Source organism: Eptatretus burgeri, chromosome 6 (assembly GCF_056783735.1).
Source record: "Eptatretus burgeri isolate ZD-2024b chromosome 6, Ebu_testis_v1, whole genome shotgun sequence".
Lineage (NCBI taxonomy): Eukaryota > Metazoa > Chordata > Myxini > Myxiniformes > Myxinidae > Eptatretus > Eptatretus burgeri.
This window is the reverse complement of record NC_140966.1, coordinates 33,242,277-33,263,131: the sequence shown is the minus strand read 5'-3', so window position 1 is coordinate 33,263,131 and position 20,855 is coordinate 33,242,277. Positions and strand designations below refer to the sequence as shown.

General features: G+C 46.5%; 1 protein-coding gene across 2 annotated transcripts in view; it reads right to left on the bottom strand.

Moving 5' to 3' along the window:
- LOC147024514 (beta-1,4-N-acetylgalactosaminyltransferase 3-like) overlaps positions 1-20,855 on the bottom strand; it is a 352,417-nt gene that overhangs the window by 16,825 nt on the left and 314,737 nt on the right. For both annotated transcript variants that reach the window (XR_015059072.1, XM_085884517.1), the window contains exon 17: positions 2,035-2,188. Coding sequence is in view for 1 of the 2 variants with exons in the window: in XM_085884517.1 (XP_085740643.1) it covers positions 2,035-2,188 (154 nt within the window). In the remaining variant the exon portion in view is untranslated. The remainder of the gene's footprint in view (positions 1-2,034; positions 2,189-20,855) is intronic.

Sequence of the window (20,855 nt, the reverse complement as noted above, 5' to 3'; positions counted from 1 at the left end):
TTATCACATTTGTTTTTGAGGCCATAGGTACCATCACGACTGAGAAGTGATTCCTAATTTGAGGCGATTCCTAACCCTAATCTTCGTGTTTCAAATGTGAGAACAAATCATTAACCTTTTGCTTTCCTTCATTCGCCAACATTACCAGTTGAAAGCCGCGTTCCCCAAAAATGATCGCATCAAATCCCCTTTAATAATCCACAGCCAGCAATGTGATGTGACCAATTCCAATTAATTTGGATCCATGGAAAGGTTTTGGCATTAAAATGAAAATGTGTAATTCGGGCCTGAAGTTCGTTGGAGTCATGAAAACGCACAACTTTGAAATACCTGACTTTCAACGACAATTGGTGCAGACAATACCCTCAGATAATGAGCTGCAGACACAGATCGTGTGTCACACACTCGGGTAGTGGCCCAAGCACTCGGGCAGCGGGCCAACTACTCAGAAAACGGGCTACACACTCGGCCAGCGAGCCACGCACTCGGACAGCGAACCACACACTCGGACAGCGAGCCACGCACTCGGACAGCGAGCCACGCACACAGATAATGGGCCAAGCACTCAAATAGTTCGTCACGGACTCTGAGCATGAGTTGAACACCAACAGAGTTGCAACCTGAGCCATCACTACCCAAGAACAAAAATGCTTACGTCATGGTCACCCAGATTTCATGTGTGTTACTTATCCATGGTGCCAGGTGGATTTACTCGTCCGAAGCTTCAATCCATTCACTTTGAATCACACACACACACACACACACACACACACACACACACACACACACACACACACACACACACACACACACACACACACACACACACACACCCCTCAGCTCGCAAACTTTGAATATTGTTTGAAGTCACTATTCTGTGTGAACACACCTTAAGTCACTTATTTCAGGTTCAAAGTGAGCCTTAAACATGACAAACGATGAAAAAAAAATGCTTGCAATCCTGCTTTTCATAGTTCTCAGAAGAAATGAAAGTAATCATGATATGATGTACCATATTAGTCCTCACACAGCCGAATGCTCAACAAATCGCAATGTTTGGTGTCCACTAACATGTTCAGATAGTGTTTGCGCTTTCACTGTTAGCTTCTCCATTCAAAAAGGAAACGTTAAAATGTATCCTCTGTGAACCGACTCCATTGCAAGTATGACTTCATCAAAGGTGAATCCTCATCACATTGCTGGTGCAGGGCTACTTCGGCTGCACAACAGGTTGGTGTCCGAGATAAGCTACAGATAATCACAACCTGTTATCGAAGCCATGGTCTCCACCTCTCCCCCCCCCACATACCATCACATATGTTTGTACGTATACACACACACACACACACACACACACACACACACACACACACACACACTAGAAAATTACAAGGACGTAAGATAATTAACCAACCTTTTAAATTCCATAGCTCCACACCCACACGTAAACCTCATAACACATTTGGAAACACAAGCTGGTGCCGTATAAATGAATCAGGTATCCATCTCGCTTTCTGCTGTAAAATGGGTGTAAAGTTATCCACACTTACAGCTGTTTGAATCATGTCCAAAACAATGAATTTATTAAGATCACCCTGCAAATAAATCCTTCCTTTCTTTTCATTTCTGTTTAATGTGTCTTATTAAGCTCATTCAATGAGCTATGGAATTGTTAAACCTTCAGCTTCTCAAAGAGAGTACTTCATAGTTAAACCTAAAGTCACCCCTGCAACATAACCTCCACCCCAAACACACGACCCAATCTTCTCCCCACTACCAATCACCCATCCCATTCTGTTAAACCCCACCACCTTGCTCTTGGCAACTAGTTCCTCCCAAAGCCCACTGCACATTCATCTGACAAGCTCCTAATTCCACCTAACCCCACTACCAATCCCTCACCACCCTGCTCACTCACATCAGCCACAGCCCACTGCCTATTCTTCTATTGAGTACTCCTCTGACCCCACTCCGCTCACGTCTCACCACCCATCCCCCACCTTTCCATAACACTCCCAAATGACAAGGGCTCACCATGTGGATCCTCAAGGGTGCTACCACAGTCCAGACACATGACGATTGGAGCAAAGGCCATGGTATGCTCGATGCAGTGCTTGCGTATCGAGTCGAGAATCGAGTGAGGGAAGCTCAGGTGCAGGTCGCCAAGAAAGAGGATGCTATGTGGATCCTGACACAGAACACAGATAGTCATTTCTTGCAGTCATTGAGTCAAGAACACCATTGTAAATGCTAAGGAACGAAGGACGATCGAAAGTGTGTGAAACATTTGAGGGACTTCATCAGACGTACTGTAGTTCATTGAAGATCTAACAGTCCTATAAACGACCATTATGAAACCGAAAATAACCATCATACACCCGCATCATTAGACCTACCACAGTTCGTTTAAGAATTTCTTACAATGTCCCTTTGTCTTCATCACTTTGTCATCAACCTTGTCAAATTCAAACACATTTTAATGATCCACTACCTACAATGTTAATCTTGTTATCTCCACCACCGAAGGTGAAGGTGGTTATGTTTTCACCTCTTTCTGACCGTTTGTATACAGGACATCTCAAAAAGTTGAGGATAGATCCAGAGCCTACATACGGTTGAGGAGATCTCCGAGTCTGCCTCTGGTTACGGATGTCTCCGAGTCTGCCTCTGATATACGGATATCGCCGAGTCTGCCTCTGGTTAGGAATATCTCCGAGTCTGCCTCTGGTTAAAGATATCTCCAAGTCTTCCTCGCGTTATGGATATCTCCACATCTGCCTCTCGTTACGGATAACTCCGAGTCTGCCTCAGGTTACAGATAACTCCGAGTCTGCCTATGGTTGTGGATATCTCCAAGCCTGCCTATGGTTGTGGATATCCGCAAGTCTGCCTCTGATATACAGATATCTCCAAGTCTGCCTCTGGTTACGGATATCGCTGAGTCTGCCTCTGGTTTGGAATATCTCCAAGTCTGCCTCTGGTTACAGATATTTCCGAGTCTACCTCTGGTTACGGATATCGCCAAGTCTGCCACTGGTTAGGAATATCTCCAAGTCTGCCTCTGGTTGCAGATATCTCCGAGTCTGCCGCTGGTTACGGATATCGCCAAGTCTGCCACTGGTTAGGAATATCTCCGAGTCTGCCTCTGGTTACAGATATCACCAAGTCTGCCACTGGTTAGGAATATCTCCGAGTCTGCCTCTGCTTTCAGATATCTCCGAGTCTTCCTCGTGTTAAAGATATCTCTCAGTCTGCCTCTCGTTACGGATATCTCCAAGTCTGCCTTGGGTTATGGATATCTCCGAGTCTTCCTCGTGTTAAAGATATCTCTCAGTCTGCCTCTCGTTACGGATATCTCCAAGTCTGCCTTGGGTTATGGATATCTCCGAGTCTGCCTATGGTTGTGGATATCTCCAAGCCTGCCTGTGGTTGTGGATATCTCCAAGCCTGCCTGTGGTTGTGGATATCTCCAAGCCTGCCTGTGGTTGTGGATATCTCCAAGCCTGCTTATGGTTGTGGATATCCACGAGTCTGCCTCTAATTATGGATATCACTGAGTCTGCCTGTGTTTATGAGTATCCCTGAGGCTGCTTATTGTTCCGGCTATCCTTGAGTGTGTCTATGGTTATGGATATCCTTGAGTATGTCTATGGTTATGGATATCCTTGAGTATGTCTATGGTTATGGATATCTCCGAGTCTGCCTATGGTTGTGGATATCTCCAAGCCTGCCTGTGGTTGTGGATATCTCCAAGCCTGCCTGTGGTTGTGGATATCTCCAAGCCTGCCTATGGTTGTGGATATCCGCGAGTCTGCCTCTAATTATGGATATCACTGAGTCTGCCTGTGTTTATGAGTATCCCTGAGGTTGCTTATTGTTCCGGCTATCCTTGAGTATGTCTATGGTTATAGATATCCTTGAGTATGTCTATGGTTATAGATATCCTTGAGTATGTCTATGGTTATGGATATCCTTGAGTATGTCTATGGTTATGGATATCCTTGAGTATGTCTATGGTTATGGATATCCTTGAGTATGTCTATGGTTATGGATATCCTTGAGTATGTCTATGGTTATGGATATCCTTGAGTATGTCTATGGTTATGGATATCCTTGAGTATGTCTATGGTTATGGATATCCTTGAGTATGTCTATGGTTATGGATATCCTTGAGTATGTCTATGGTTATGGATATCCTTGAGTATGTCTATGGTTCTGGATATTCTTGAGTATTTCTATGGTTATGCATATCCCTGAGTATCTCTGCTGGCGTTATAATAATATTCCATAGCATAACTGTGTAGGTGACGGACCTGCACGGTTATGCTGTATAATATTACGATAACGATTGGAGGGAACTGATAACAATTGGTGGCAAATCAATTGTGTTGAAATTATTCTGATGTGCCAGTGACACCATTGAAGGGAATATTATAATTTCAACATTGTTCAAATACAATGGCTCCTAATTAAATCTGTGGCCTAATAAAATGTATAAAATAATGTTAACTGCTTGAATCATTGTTGCAATTGTTGTAAAATGATGCCGGGAAATAAGTACGACCTCTATGTCAGTTATTAGAGATCGTCAACATATTGCATTTGTGTAGTGATAGGAGTAGAGGAAGTAGTTGGTGTTCTCTACAACAGAAGGCATTTGTAGGGCTTGAAGCTGGGTTGAGGAGATTACACATAAATCATCATTGTCAATGTTGCAGTCATTGGAATGAGAGCAGGGTGTAAATTGAAAAAAACAAATGAGTAGGGAGTGTGGAAGGGAAGGTTGAGGAGAGAAGGGATAAGGATTGAGTTGTAACCATGATCCCTTTCTGCATCCAGCATCCCCTCTTAATATTGTAAACATCATTTTGATGCTTTAGTTCTTGCATGCTTAGATTTTCACGTTGTGAGTGGAGTCACCACTGTCAGCCTGCTTTACTTGTCACTCAGTGCATTTGATGGTTCAGAAAGAAACCAAAGAAGCCGGTAGGCGACATGGGTGGTCGCTATATAATTGCATACTGGTCATTCAGTTTTTGACGGATCGGGCTGAACATTTTTGACAAAGAGGTTGATTATTGTGCGCATAAAATCGCGGAAGCCGATTTTTGATTTTCGAAAAGAAAATATTTTTCGGATTTTTTTCAAACATTTCAAAGTCTCGTTGCGAGACAACGGTGGCGTCCATAGCAACGGTGCTCAAAAGCATACAACAAGATCCTGGTATGAACCTACCAGTCAAGTTTCATCAAAATCGGTTGACTCCTCTGGCCTCCAGAGCTGTCCATTACATACAAACAGACATACAGACAGACGGAAAACCTGAGACAAGCCGGTAGGTGACATGAGTGGTGGCTACATAATTGCATACGAGTCATACAGTTTTTGACGGATCGGGCTGAAAATTTTTGACAAAGAGATTGATTATAGTGCGCATAAAAGTGCGGAAGCCGATTTTTGATTTTCGAAAAAACTAATTTTTTAGGACTTTTCAAAAATTTCAAAGTCTCGTTGCGAGGCAACAGTGGCGTCCATAGCAACGGTGCTCAAAAGCATACAACTAGATCCTGGTATGAACCTACCTGTCAAGTTTCATCAAAATCGGTTGACTCCTCTGGCCTGCAGAGCTGTCCATTACATACAAACAAGCAGACATACAGACAAGCCGGTAGGCGGACATGGGTAGTCGACTACCCAATAGAACCTGACGCGATGGGCCCGTTCGATGGGGAATCACCTGAGGATTAAGCACAAGAAAATTTATGATTCTCACTTCATGGGTTAATGCTGCAGATTGTTTTTTCGTTAAAATACCCCCACATTTAGAGGTTTTTCGGCCGTTGCTAGGCAACGGAGGGGTCCATGGCAACAGTTCTCTCACACATAACTAGGACATACCATGAACCTACCATACCAGTTTCATGTATATCTGACTCAGTTTCTGAGATATAACGAACTTCGTTTTTTTATTGTTTTCGACCAGGGTTCATTCAAAGTCTATCTTCTCCGACCGACAGTTTTCATAGGATCCGGCTGGAAATTTTTGACAAAGAGGTTGATTATCGTGCGCATAAAAGCCTGGAAGCCGATTTTTGATTTTCAAAAAATAATTTTTTTTATAATTTTTCAAAAATTTCAAAGTTCCGTTGCTAGGCAACGGGTGGTTGCTTAGCAACGAAACTCAAACGCGCACACTCCCAGCTCATATGGCACCTGTTCGCCAAGTTTCATTGAAATTGGTTTGCTGGTTTGTTCTGTGGAGCCTCACGTTGCGCGCACGCACGCACGCACGCACGCACGCACGCACGCACACACACACACACACACACACACACACACACACACACACACACACACACACAGAAAACCCGACACGGGTAGAAAAAAAAAACTCAAAATTTTTTTTTTTGAGATTTCTTTTTGACTCGATCGACTACCCAACAGACAGAAAACCTGAGACAAGCCGGTAGGTGACATGGGTGGTCACTACATAATTGCATAATAGTCATACAGTTTTGACGGATCGGGCTGAAAATTTTTGACTAAGAGGTTGATTATAGTGCGCATAAAAGCACGGAAGCCGATTTTTGAAAAAATTATTTTTTTAGAATTTTTCCAAAATTTCAAAGTCTCGTTGCTCGGCAACGGTGGCATCCATGGCAACGGTGCTCAAAAGCATACAACTTGATCCCGGTGTGAACCTACCTATCAATATTCATCAAAATCCGTTGACTCCTCTGGCCTCCAGAGCTGTCCATTACATACAAACAAACAGACAGACATACAGACAAGCCAGTAGGCAGACATGGGTAGTCGACTACCCAATAGACCCTGTGGTCATGGGCCCGTTCGATGGGGAATGACCTGAGGATTAAGCACAAGAAAATTCATGATTCTAGCTTCAAGGGTTAATGCTGCAGATTGTTTTTTTGTTTAAATACCCCCACATTTAGAGGTTTTTCGGCCATTGCTAGGCAACGGAGGGGTCCATACCAACTGTTCTTTCTCACACATAACTAGGACATACCATGAACCTACCATACCAGTTTTATGTATATCTGACTCATAGTCTCTGAGATATAACGAACTTCGTTTTTTTATTGTTTTTGACCAGGGTCCATTCAAAGTCTATCATCTCCGACAGTTTTCATAGGATCCGGCTGGAAATTTTTGACAAAGAGGTTGATTGTAGTGCGCATGAAATCCTGGAAGCCGATTTTTGAAAAAATAATTTTTTTATGATTTTTCAAAAATTTCAAAGTGGGAACTCAAACGCGCACACTCCTAGCCCATATGGCACCTATTCACCACGTTTCATCGAAATTGGTTTGCTAGTTTGTGCTGTGTAGCCTCGCGTTGCACACACACACACACACACACACACACACACACACACACACACACACACACACACACACACACACACGGAAAAACCGATAAGGGTAGGAAAAAAAATCTCAAAATGTTTTTTTTTTTTTTTTCGACTCGATCGACTACCCAACAGAGAAAACCTGAGACAAGCTGGTAGGTGACATGGGTGGTCGCTACATAATTGCATACGAGTCATACAGTTTTGACGGATCGGGCTGAAAATTTTTGACAAAGAGGTTGATTATAGTGCGCATAAAAGTGTGGAAGCCAATTTTTGATTTTCGAAAAAATTAATTTTTCAGGATTTTTAAAATATTTCAAAGTCCCGTTGCTAGGCAATGGTGGTGTCCATAGCAACGGTGCTCAAGAGCATACAACTCGATCCTGGTATGAAGCTACCTGTCAAGTTTCATCAAAATCGGTGAACTCCTCTGGCCTCCAGAGCTGTCCATTATATACAAACAAATATACAAGCCGGTAGGCGACATGGGTGGTCGCTACATAATTGCATACTAGTCATACAGTTTTTGACGGATCGGGGTGAAAATTTTTGTCAAAGAGGTTGATTTTAGTGCGCATAAAAGCCTGGAAGCCGATTTTTGATTTTCGAATTTTTTTTTTTTTTTAGGATATTACAAAAATTTCAAAGTCCTGTTGCTCGGCAATGGTGGTGTCCATAGCAACGGTGCTCAAAAGCATAGAACTAGATCCTGGTATGAACCTACCTGTCAAGTTTCATCAAAATTGGTTGACTCCTCTGGCCTCCAGAGCTGTCCATTGCATACAAACAAACATACTGTTACGGCTGTGGAAATTCGCAATACACCATAAAGGGTCCTTAGATCAGTTATGACGCTAAGTTTATGTGTTTAAAGGGTTTTCTTCGTGTTCACCGGGCTGCGACTCTTTGAGATAGCCGTTTTTCTTTTTCTATTGTTATTTTGAACAAACCTTCACGCAAGCAACAAGCCGCGTTGAAAACAGTCGAACAAAAAAGGGAACCAAAAGAGTTCCGATGGGTGTGCGGATTTTTCCCGCCTGTTTCTCCGAGGAGTGTGACAGAGGCAGGGGGAGGGCAGCTCGCCGCCGATTGGTGGATGAACAGCGTGAGGCGGTCGGGGTGAGGGAACGCCCCTTTTTGGGAAGCTTCCAGAATGGAGGTGGAGCCAGAAGCGGGGTGGGGCGAAGGGCGGAGCCTCAGTTTATAAAAGGGCGGACACGCACGAGGCCCGCTCTCTCTCTCTGGTCCATGAGCTCCATCATCCGTTCTCTCTCTCTGGTCCATGAGCTCTCGCCCTGTGGTCCATCATCCGTTCTCTCTCTGGTCCATGAGCTCTCGCCCTGTGGTCCATCATCCGTTTATCTCTGGTCCATGAGCTCTCGCCCTGTGGTCCATCATTCTCATTCTCATTCTCATTCTCATTCTCATTCTCATTCTCATTCTCATTCTCATTCTCATTCTCATTCTCATTCTCATTCTCATTCTCATTCTCATTCTCACTCTCTCTCTCTCTCTCTCTCTCTCTCTCTCTCTCTCTCTCTCTCTCTCTCTCTCTCTCTCTCTCTCTCTCTCTCTCTCTCTCTCTCTCTCTCTCTCTCTCTCTCTCTCTCTCTCTCTCTCTCTCTCTCTCTCTCTCTCTCTCTCTCTCTCTCTCTCTCTCTCTCTCTCTCTCTCTCTCTCTCTCTCTCTCTCTCTCTCTCTCTCTCTCTCTCTCTCTCGTCCATGAGCTCTCGCCCTGTGGTCCATCATCCGTTCTCTCTCTGGTCCATGAGTTCTCACCCTGTGGTCCATCATCCGTTCTCTCTCTGGTCCTGAAGCCCCTTCTGCCTTTCAGTCTTTTCTTGTTCAGTCGTGGGTCGTGAAAGCACCAGCAGCATGGCCAGAGAGAGCTCGCTGACCACGCCAGGGGCCCGAGGTCAGGCGCGTCTACGCAAGGCCGCGGGGAGTCGACGTCGCGACCTGCCCACCGTCGCGCCACGAGGGCGCGGGTAAGACCCTTCGGTCTCACGGGACCCGTTCAGTCCTCCAGGTCCCATGCCATAAAGGTTTACAAACCCCGTCTCCCTCCCTGCCTATGGGGAGGGTTTTTCATTGTTTTCGTATGCATGCTGTGGCGCCGTGTCCTGCCAAGTAGAAACTGTGTAAGTGACTGTGCTTGTAAATAATAATCATAGTCGGTGGTATTGCTTTTGCTTCTATGTGCCTGTACATTGCATGACTGCCTTGGCTGTATATACGTGTGCTGTTTAAATAAATGTCCTTGTGTGCAACGTATCCTGTTCGTCGTGTCCTCCTTTCACCACATTGAAAGTGCCATCTTGCATCGTGGAATGAGTAGTGGGTTTTGAACACCCAAGTGAAGAAGAATCTGAACTGTCGAGGTCGGCGATAACACCGCTCGGTTATCCCTGTAGCACGGAACGAACCGCTTAAGCGGTTTGTGTCCTAAGCCGACCTGCAGCGTGGTGCAACCCCGCGGTAGGTTACTCGCGCGGGTATTTAGGTATATCGACATTCGGCGATTCACCCTATTTCGCATGGGTGGAATGCGGACTGGGTTGTGGTGAGGTTAAATCCCCACCCGTGACTGGCTCCTGGCAGTAGTTCCAGGAGGGTCACGACTGAATTGTCTGTCCGGTGGGCGACGCGGCTGCCATTAGAGGTACGTGGCCGATCGCACGCCAGGCGGGCTAGAATTCGTAACACTGGTGTCAGGAGTGAGATTCAAATCGATCCCGCCTCCAACTAAATTCACGGAACCGGATCAGGGGTGAGTGAAGCGACCCTCCGTGTTCCCCAAATTCAAGCGATTAAAAAAAAAATAATTCCACGAAATAAGATGGCTTTTCAAGGCGAACGGGTGCCAGGGGTATTAGGTGTGCCTTTAGATGTATTGATAGAATCCATGGTCGAGGACGCCTTCGCCATGCGGTTTGGACCCGTATCAGAAAATTGTAACCAGTGGGGGATCTCACCCTCATATTCTGAGCACGAACTTTGCCGGCAAACGGAATCGCAAGATGGCGGCGCGGCCGCACTTCAGCGCGGCGCGAGGCGTGAGCAGGCCACTATTAATGGCGCTACGAACCGCGCGGCACGATGAAGGCGCTCCTGCCCACCGGCTCAAACCACGTGGGCATGGCAGGCGAGGCAGGGCGACAGCAGTACATTGCAAACTGAATTGACCGATGCACGGGAACAAATTTGGGAGCTGAATGAGGAATTAGCCAGCACAATCGAGGAACTACATAAGGAAACGACACAAGTAGATTGTTTGCGTGGGTTTGTGTTACAAAAGGCGAGTGAACTGAATGAAAAAAAAAAAAAAAGGAGGAGCAAATTAGTAACTCCCGGGATAGAAAGAACATGGAGGAAGAATGGAAAAAAAGCTAGAAAAGGAAAAATGTGAACACGATTTGGAATTAAAACAACTCAAGGAAGAGGTAAGATCAGGCAAACAGATAAAAGAAAGCCTGGAACAGGGGATAAAAAGAGGAGAGGAAAGGAAGGAAGAATTGTTGGAAAAGACAAGACATTTCAAAGAACTACAGGGAGAAATGAGGAAAGTAGAGTTGAGTACCCATGAGTTGGAACATGAGAGGAACGAACTGAAGAAAAGAAAAGAGGAGCAAATTAGTAACTCCCGGGATAGAAAGAACATGGAAGAAGAATGGGGGAAAAAGCTAGAAAAGAAAAAATGTGAACACGATGTGGAATTGAAACTACAGAAGCGAGAAGTAGAAGAAGGCATTTGGAAAAGAGAAAGCCGAGAACAGAAGATAAAAAAGGAGAGGAACATCTGAAGCAAGGGAAGGAAGAATGGTTGGAAAAGTCAAAACAGTTCGAAGAACTACAGGGAGAAATGAGGGAGGAAGGAGAAAGGAAAACAAAGCAAGAAAAGGAAAAACGCAAACAAGATGGGGAATTGGAACTACTGAAGCGAGAGGTAAGGGCAGGCCAGTTTAAAAGAGAAATCCTGGAAGGGGAGATAAAAATGGTAAAGGAATGGCAGAAAAAACTAAAGGAATACAGTAAAAAAAAAAAAAAGGACGAATTGAGGAGGGAAGCAGTGGAAAGAAGGAATGAAATGAGTGAAGAAGCATGCAAATTGAGGGAGGAATTAGAAAAAAAAAACTTCTGAGATACTGGAACACGAAACCAAAGAGAGAGGATTACAAAACGAACTGAAGATGTTAAAAGAAGAAAGGAAGAGGACGGAAAAATGAAACGTTGAGGAACCACACTGTACAGATCAAACAGTAAGAAGCCAAAGCAAGGTTGGAGTGTGCGGAGATGAGGACGGAATTAGAAAAGAAAGCTTCTGAGTTACAGAAACACCAAAACAAAGAGACGGAATTACAAAACGAGTTGGGAATGTTGAGGGAAGAGAGAACGACAGCAGAGCATGAAACGTTGAAGAACCACACTGCGCAGATCGAACAGCTGGAAGCGAAGGACAGATTAAAGAATGAGGAACAAGAAAGACAGTGGAATAAAGAACACAAAGAACAAGGAATGAGACAGGAGAAGGAAATTAGCCAATTGAAGGAAATAACGAGATTGCAGAATGAGGAACAAGAGAGACAGTGGAATAGAAAACAAAAAGAATATGGATTTGAAACTGAACGACAAAAGGAAAATAATAGGTTGGAGAACAAGGAGAAAGTGAAGGAGCAAGGAATGAAGCAGGAAGGAGAAATCAGTCAATTGAAGGAGAAAACGAGATTGGAGAGGGAAGAACAAGAGAGACAGTGGAATAAAAAACAAAAAGAGAATGAATTTGAGGTTGAAAAACAAAAGGAAAAGGCAAGGATGGAGTACGAGGAGATAGTGAAAGAGCAACGACTGAAACAGGAAAAATAAATCAACCAATTGAAGGAAACGTTGAGACTGAAGAGTGAGGGACAGGGGGTGAAAGAAATTTAAAAAGAAAGACAAGAACAATTAAAAAAGAAAGCAAGGTTGAAGTACGCAGAAATAATGAAAGAACAACGAACGAAACAGGAAGAGGAACTAAGCCAATTGAAAGAAACGATGAGATTGGAGACTGAAAAGCATGAGGAACAGTGGGAGAGAAAACAAAAACTATACGAGTTTGAAATTAACCAGCTTGAGGGGAGAGCAAAAATTGAGTCCACGGAGATCGAAAAACTCCGGAAAGAGAACGAACAACTCAAAAAGCTCCGAGAGGATGAACGACTCAAAAGGAGCCAGGAAATGGAACAGCACAATATTGTGGGATGTGTGACATCACCACAGGGAGGAACGTTAGTGGTGCAGGACTTGATCGACACCACTCGTCGAATGAAAGAACAACTAGGACCAACGCTAATAAAGGAGACACAAATAAAATTAGAGAAGGGAGAAGTATTGCCAGAGACTCGGGAGATAGAAAAAATAGAGGAGAGATTACACGATAAAGACGGGGTGAAAGAGGAGCACACACACATGGAGTTAGCGAGACTTAATGGAGGCGAGCTGGCGGACTGTGTCGTGACCCGGTGCAAGCAGCCGGATAGCCTCCTTCAGGAATAGAGGGAGACGTTATGCTCCCTTGAAGCTGATCTCGACAAGGTGGGTTTGGTAGTGTCAAGCGAGTTAGAGGGGGCGAGTGCTGTGGACAGGTGCACTTGCAGCTTGGGGGATATGGAGACCCCGGGACCCCTAGTGGTGGCGCGAATCCCCAGTGTGGTAGTGCAGGTGTGCGTGTTTGCGAGTGTGCGGAGATGCGTGCTTTCCAGCACGCATGGTGTGAGTGAGACCCCCTGTGCAAGTGAAATGACATGCGTGAGTGAACAGCCGAGTGCAAGAGAGACCGTGTGTGTGAGAGAGCGGTATGCAAGGGAGATGACGGTGGGCATGCGTGAGCACGCAGCCGCGTCTCCCAGTGTGAATGTCATGGAGTGGTGTATGAGCGTCGTGACACGCAGGTGTGCGTGGAATGAATGCAGATGACAACGGCGACAGATAAGGGACAGAGGCTGGGTAGCGGCCGAAGCTGGATTGGGGACCATGCCGGGTTTGCACGGCAGCGAGTGCGGGGTCCGTGCTGTGGTACGCACGAGGCCGCCACATGCGCAGCTGCAGGAGTGAAACCCGGTCCATAAATGCCAGCGGTGGATTTGCCGATCCCGCGGACGGACAGAAGGTAGGCTGGATGACGGATTTGGACCAGATGGGTTTTCCACACAGGCGCGTATGTGAAGCTCCAACGGGCAGAGCACGTGTTCGCATGGGGAACCCCTCGAAACGCGAGGCTTGTTTTTTGATGTGCAGGGTGACGTCATGGCTGCACGTAGGGTTGGAATCCGGCAGGAGGGAAGTCCCTGCCAGATGGTACCGTCCGAGAAGGGACGAGGTGCACGAACAGCTGCCACGACGTCACGGGGAGAAAGCGCAGGTTGCGAGTTGCCGCGCTGGTGCACGCGCATTTAAAAAAAAAAAAAGCAAGCCTCGCTTCGGGTGAACAGGATTCCCGGGCAAGGGGTGAAAGACCCCCTTGCTCGGGCACAGGATAACACTAGTTAGGGGGAAGGGTTAGCTTAGCTAGACCGGCTCCATGGGGCAGGGATAAGTCCTTATGGGGCCCGTGAAATGGATTAGTTGGAGGGATTGTAGTTGAGATTTAGGATGGGGAAGTGATTAGAGGATTTGAGGACAGAGACAGACTTGTGGATGTGTGCAGGGTACGTAGCTTCGCTACGTAGGGTAAAAGGATGTGCTACTAGTTTAAGGGATGACGTGGGAGCACGAGTTAGTTAGGGGAAGTAGTGAGCAGAATGGCCGAGTTCAGCGATGGAGTGTGAGAGTTAAAGAGTGGAAAAGGTACATGTTGAGTGAGTGAGGCCAGCGGGTCTGAGTGCATGGAGTGATTGTGGAATGCATGTTGCGATGAGTGATTGGGGGGAAGAGTGATTCCCGCCCAAGGGACCCCAGGGTCAGTGTAATGTGAGTTAGGGGGTTAGTCAAATTGACAAAATGGAGGTCGTTTTGCTGTTGGTGGGGAAGTAGGCTCGATACCCATTTGGAGGGGTGCAGGAGCCCTGGTGACGGGCTGGAAGCGTGGCTACGAGCAGTGAGTGTCGCTGAGTGGGTACCCCAGGCACCGGGATAGTTGGCCGCGGTAGGCCAAGGGCAATGGGGGGACGGGATAGTGTCATGGGCACAGGTGGCCCACATGATGCGGGGCCCGGGGCACCATTGGCCACAGGGGCAGTGTACTGGGCATGGGTGACCCTTGGAAAGGGGCCCGGGGCGCCAGCCTGCCACGTGAGCGTTTCAGGGAGTCGCCAGAGAGGGCATCCCCGGTGTTTAGGTAGCTGGTAGGCTCGGAGGCAGTGTAGTGCCCGGGGGTGCCATTGTTGGGGAATCGGCAGAGGGTAGTTCCTGCCAAGGGAGCCACGCGTCCCAGCCATGAGACCGTGTGAGGGCACAGGAGGAAAATTTGGGGGCAAGGCCCAAAATTGTGAGGACACCAACACAGGCGACGGGAATCTTGGTTGTTGGAACCGGTAGTTTAAGCGAGAGGCGCTTGTTGAAAGCCCCGGGGTAGCTTAAAAGTTAATGGTTAGGGTAGTGAGGAAGTGTACCCCTCCGCACCATCCATCCCTTCGCTCTCGTTGTGGGCCACTGGACCCACTTTGGGTAAAGATCGCTGAAATCCGAGGAGGCCATCCTGAGGCTTGAGTTGGGCCTCGACACAGGACGCGAGCTCTCCCTTATTCCCCTCCGGGAAGGGAACGTAGGGGATGGGAGTAGGCTAGGTGACAGGATAGGTTAGCCGAACAAAGATGATAAAGGGGGTTAGGGGACGATTTATAGTGGGGAAGTAAAAATAAAAATAAATAAGTTGGGGCTAAATTGGGGTTTGACAAATTAAGGGAGTGGGTATGTACAGTGACAGGCAAAGGCGATAGGTGGGAGGGAGACAGGTAGGTAGGTCCGAGCCCACCTTCCGAGTGGCCAGCACCACCGCACTCCCTCCACCAACCTCCATTTCAAGGCAAAAGGTTGGCCAACTTCGTCTGCTGGCTGTGTTTGCTACGAGACCTGTGCCGGCCACATCATCTGCCGGCTGTTTTTGCTGCAAGGCCTGTGCCAGCCACTTCATCTGTCGGCTGTGTTTGCTACAGCGGCCTTGTCATGCCATGCCTTGCCTGCCTGCCTTTGCCATGACCCATGCCTGCTGTCCCGTTCTGTTTTGCATCCCCCCCCCCCCCGTGTTCATTACCATGTGCGCCAGGATCCTCACGCAAATTTGCAGGGACTGCTCTGATGGAGCTGCAACACGGGACTGCACCGGCATCCCGTGCACCGTTTGTCGTTCACTGCGCTCATTTAAGAAGGGGGAGGCCTTGGACTGTGTGTAAGCAGCCTGGCTCCCTGCTTGTGACTTTTACTCTTTTTTTCCACAGAATCCATAGATCCTGGGCCATGGGGTCGTGTAAATTATAAGGTTAAGTTAAGGTGTATAATGTAAATGTGTTTTGCGCCCCTGGCATGTTTGTCTCAGCGCCGGCAATTTATTTAAGTCATCTGTATGAGAGGGTTTGTTTCGTTCGTGACTCAGCCCGTAGGTTATTTATTTTGGGGACACGAATACACTGAATGTCGCACACAGGGATCCGAAGGTAAAACGTATTAGGGGAGAACTACACATGATGGCACATGAAAATTTGACGACTCGGGACGAGTCTGTAAAAAAGGGAGGGGGTAGTGTTACGGCTGTGGAAATTCGCAATACACCATAAAGGGTCCTTAGATCAGTTATGACGCTAAGTTTATGTGCAGATAGTTCCCCACCGTTGTTTAAAGGGTTTTCTTCGTGTCACCGGGCTGCGACTCTTTGAGATAGCCGTTTTTCTTTCTCTATTGTTATTTTGAACAAACCTCCACGCAAGCAACAAGCTGCGTTGAAAACCGAACGAAAAAGGTAACCAAAAGAGTTCCGATGGGCGCGCGGATTTTTCCCGCCTTTTTCTCCGAGGAGTGTGACGGAAGCACGGGGAGGGCAGCTCGCCGCCGATTGGTGGATGAACAGCGTGAGGCGGTCGGGGTGAGGGAACACCCCTTTTTGGGAAGCTTCCAGAAGGGAGGTGGAGCCAGAAGCGGGTGGGGCGAAGGGCGGAGCCTCAGATTATAAAAGGGCGGACACGCACGAGGCCCGCTCTCTCTCTCTCTGGTCCATGAGCTCCATCATCCGTTCTCTCTCTGGTCCATGAGCTCTCGCCCTGTGGTTCATCATCCGTTCTCTCTCTGGTCCATGAGCTCTCGCCCTGTGGTCCATCATCCTTTCTCTCTCTGGTTCATGAGCTCTTGCCCTGTGGTCCATCATCCATTCTCCCTCTGGTCCATGAGCTCTCGCGCTGTGGTCCATCATCCGTTCTCTCTCTGGTCCTGAAGCCCCTTCTGCCCTTCAGTCTTTTCTTGTTCGGTCGTGGGTGGTGAAAGCACCAGCAGCAATGCCGGAGAGAGCTTGTTGACCACGCCAGGGGCCCGAGGTCAGGCGCGGCTACGCAAGGCCGTGGGTAAGACCCTTCAGTCTCACGGGACCCGTTCGGTCATCCAGGTCCCGTGCCATAAAGGTTTACGAACCCCGTCTACCTCCCTGCCTATGGAGAGGGTTTTTCATTGTTTTCGTATGCATGCTGTGGCGCCATATCCTGCCAAGTAGAAACTGTGTAAGTGACTGTGCTTGTAAATAATAATCGTAGTCGGTGGTATTGCTTTTGCTTCTATGTGCCTGTACATTGCATGACTGCCTTGGCTGTATATACATGTGCTGTTTAAATAAATGTCCTTCTGTGCAACGTATCCCATTTGTCGCGTCCTCCTTTCACCACATTGAAAGTGCCATCTTGCATCGTGGAATGAATAGTGGGTTTTGAACACCCGAGTAAGAAAGAATCTGAACCGTCGAGGTCGGCGATAACACCGCTCGGTTATCCCTGTAGCACGGAACGAACTGCTTAAGCGGTTCGTGTCCTAAGCCGACCTGCGGCATGGTGCAACCCTTCGGTAGGTTACCCGCGCGGGTATTTAGGTATATCGACATTCGGCGATTCACCCTATTTCGCGCGGGTGGAATGCGGACTGGGTTGTGGTGAGGTTAAACCCCCACCCGTGACTGGCTCCTGGCGGTAGTTCCAGGAGGGTCACGACCGAATTGTCCGTCCGGTGGGCGACGCGGCTACCATTAGAGGTACGTGGCCGATCGCACGCCAAGCGGGCCAGAATTCGTAACAATACATACAGACAGACGGAAAAAGTGAAAATAAGGGTACTCTCGCGACCACCCAACAAGCCGGTAGGCGACTTGGGTGGTCGCGACATAATTGCATACTCGTCATACAGTTTTTGACGGATCGGGCTGAAATTTTTTGTCAAAGAGGTTGATTATAATGCGCATAAAAGCCTGCAAGCCGATTTTTTATTTTCGAAAAAATTGATTTTTTAGGATTTTTCAAAAATTTCAAAGTCCCGTTGCTCGGCAACGGTGGTGTCCATAGCAACGGTGCTCAAAAGCATAGAACTAGATCCTGGTATGAACCTACCTGTCAAGTTTCATCAAAATTGGTTGACTCCTCTGGCCTCCAGAGCTGTCCATTACATACAGACAAACATAGACAGATGGAAAAAGTGAAAATAAGGGTACTCTTGCGACCACCCAACAGACGGAAAACCTGAGAATAACGGTAGTCCAGCAACCAACCAAAAAACGGTAACCCTAACAGCGACCACTCAATTATAGGATTAAAAGGGGTCATCATGCCACCTCCCCCAACCCAAGCCTTTAAAGACATCAGCAGAAGGCAAGGAATACATACCAATGGAACATTTAGTTATCTCGGCTCAAACCAAAACCCTTGTCCTGCTTTTCAGCTGTACTAATAAACATCGTACGTAATAGGTGGATGAACTCTTGTCTATGACAGTTGCCTCGAACAGCCCAAAATTTTTCTCCACGTCTTTTAGGGTCAACCGTGGAGTTTTTGGCCCAAATCTTTCATGAACTGCCTGGCTTACGGTCGAATGTAACCAATTTCGAGAGGAATTTAGAATCCAAGATGCCTGCAATAACTCACTTACACTTCGTGACATTCACTGTGATATCTTTAAAACGTCCACCAAAAATGCAAATCTGATGGACTAACATGTAAATAGCCCCAAAATCAAAGGACAAAAGATTATTGTCCAAAGTAAAAATTTTCAGTGAAAGATATCAGAGCACATTGTGAGAGTGAAGAGAAATGCAAGTGATCTTCATCACCATCATCACCACCAGCATCATGTACATGTAAGGTCTGTGCCTATGCAGAGCGTTGGTGCTGCCAAAGCAGTTACGAGGCTACAATTCTGGTAAGGTCACCATTCAAACTCGGGAAGTCAGGGCAGGAAAAACCTGGTGTTGGCTTTACAGTTTACTAAGGCGGCTGGCTGAAGATTTTAGGGTCATGAGTTTGAGCCCCTGTCGGCCATTGAATTAACGCCACTGGGTGTTGACTCAGCCTGTCATCCTTCTGAGGTTGGTGAAATGAGTACCAGTGTACTGTAAATGGAGGGAACTGCATCAGCGGGACAGCAGTGCCCCCAGAAAAAGATGTAACCAGCAGCCGCAGGCTTCACACGATAGCTATGGCAGGAATTTGGCCAGAGTGCCGGCGATAGTTCGCCTCCTCTTCGCAAAGGACCGTGGGATCCTTAATGTCCATCAACTTATGCCGGCAGAAGGGACACGTCCAGTTTGACATCTGTCTGATGGACAGCACACACATTGATGAGTCACCTTGCCTGTAAAACACGAGGATGACAGTTTATAGCTGGGTCGAGCAAGTGATATTACGTTCCCATACTCGTACCTTCTGGCATCTGGAAAAAATGGATCCTTGACTGATCATTTTTTTCCCAGATATGAAGCAGGGTACTCGTACGTTGAGTGTGCACGGATGTGCAGGTGCAGTGTATGTGGTGCAGAGCGTGAGTTCAACCGCGTAGATAAGCCTCCCCCTGGGATAGGGGGAGACTAAACCTGTTCTCGAGTTTGTTTTTCCAGTTTGCGCCCCCAATTTTTCATGGTCCCCAAGGAGTACTAAACCACCATTTAGGTTTTTTTTTTCTTCTTTTTCTTGTACTCCAAATTTCCGAAATTTCCGAAATTTCCAAGCTGTATCTGAGTCAGCTGAGACTTTAGGAATTAAATATTGCATCACTAATGTTTTTTCACTTTTTTAACCTTGACCTAATTAATGTCATGATGCAATTTGACATTGTAGCATTTTTACCCATAGAAGATATGCAGGGTGACATAATTATGACCTTGACCTCTTTTTAAGGTCATGACCTAATTAGACATTTTAACATTTTCACCACAACTCGACTAAGGTCTGTCCGATCAGAACTAAATTGCCCTCTCGAGAAAGCCTAGACCTAGAGCAAGGCACATTAACACTTAAATAAAAATCTTGCCAAAAGGTGACCATGTGTGACTTCTTTAAGGTCACACTGAGGTGAACAGAGCTGCTATCCACTAGGAGCGACTCCTTGAGGAATATCTGCCGACGAGAGATTCTGATGAGAATCGTTCTACAGAGTAACCATGAAAAATATGCGTTTGCCTCATAACGTCACCAAATGACGTCATAATGTCTCAAGCTTGACATATCTAGAAAGCACTCATCGAGGTGTTCAATTTGAGGTATTACACGATATGGTACCTAAGATTTCAAAATTTGACCTTGGGGTCAAAAACTTTCGACCTCCAGCGCTAACCATGAAGGTCAAGGCCGATTGCCACCATAAATTAATCAGCTGAGCGCCAGACCATGAACTATATTCCCATGAAGTTTGAAGACGATCCGATCAAAATTACTCAAAAAATAAGGGTTTCGTCGAATCCCCTGATTTGCGACAAAGTGACCTTGACCTTTGACCTTCAAAATTTTATGTGCTGAAAGGGACCTCTATAAGCCTCTGATATGCGAAGTTACAAAAATTTCCAATGATAACTGTGCTCTGCAGAATTTTTTATACGTGATTACAGACAAACAAACAAACAAACAAAAAAAATAAACCCGTATCTTGCCAAAAGATGACCACGTGTGACTTCTTTAAGGTCACACTAAGGTGAACAGAGCTGCTATCCACCAGGAGCGACTCCTTGAGGAATATCTGCCTACGAGAGATTCCGATGAGAATCGTTCTGGAGTAACCATGAATAATATGTTTTTGCCTCATAACGTCACCAAATGACGTCATAATGTCTCAAGCTTGACATATCTAGAAAGCACTCATCGAGGTGTTCAATTTGAGGTACGACACGATATGGTTCCTAAAACTTGAAAATTTGACTTTGGGGTCAAATATGTTTGACCTCAGGCGCTAACCATGAAGGTCAAGGCCAATCGCAACCAAAAATTAATCAGCTGAGCGCCAGACCATGAACTATATTCCCATGAAGTTTGAAGACGATCCGATCAAAATTACT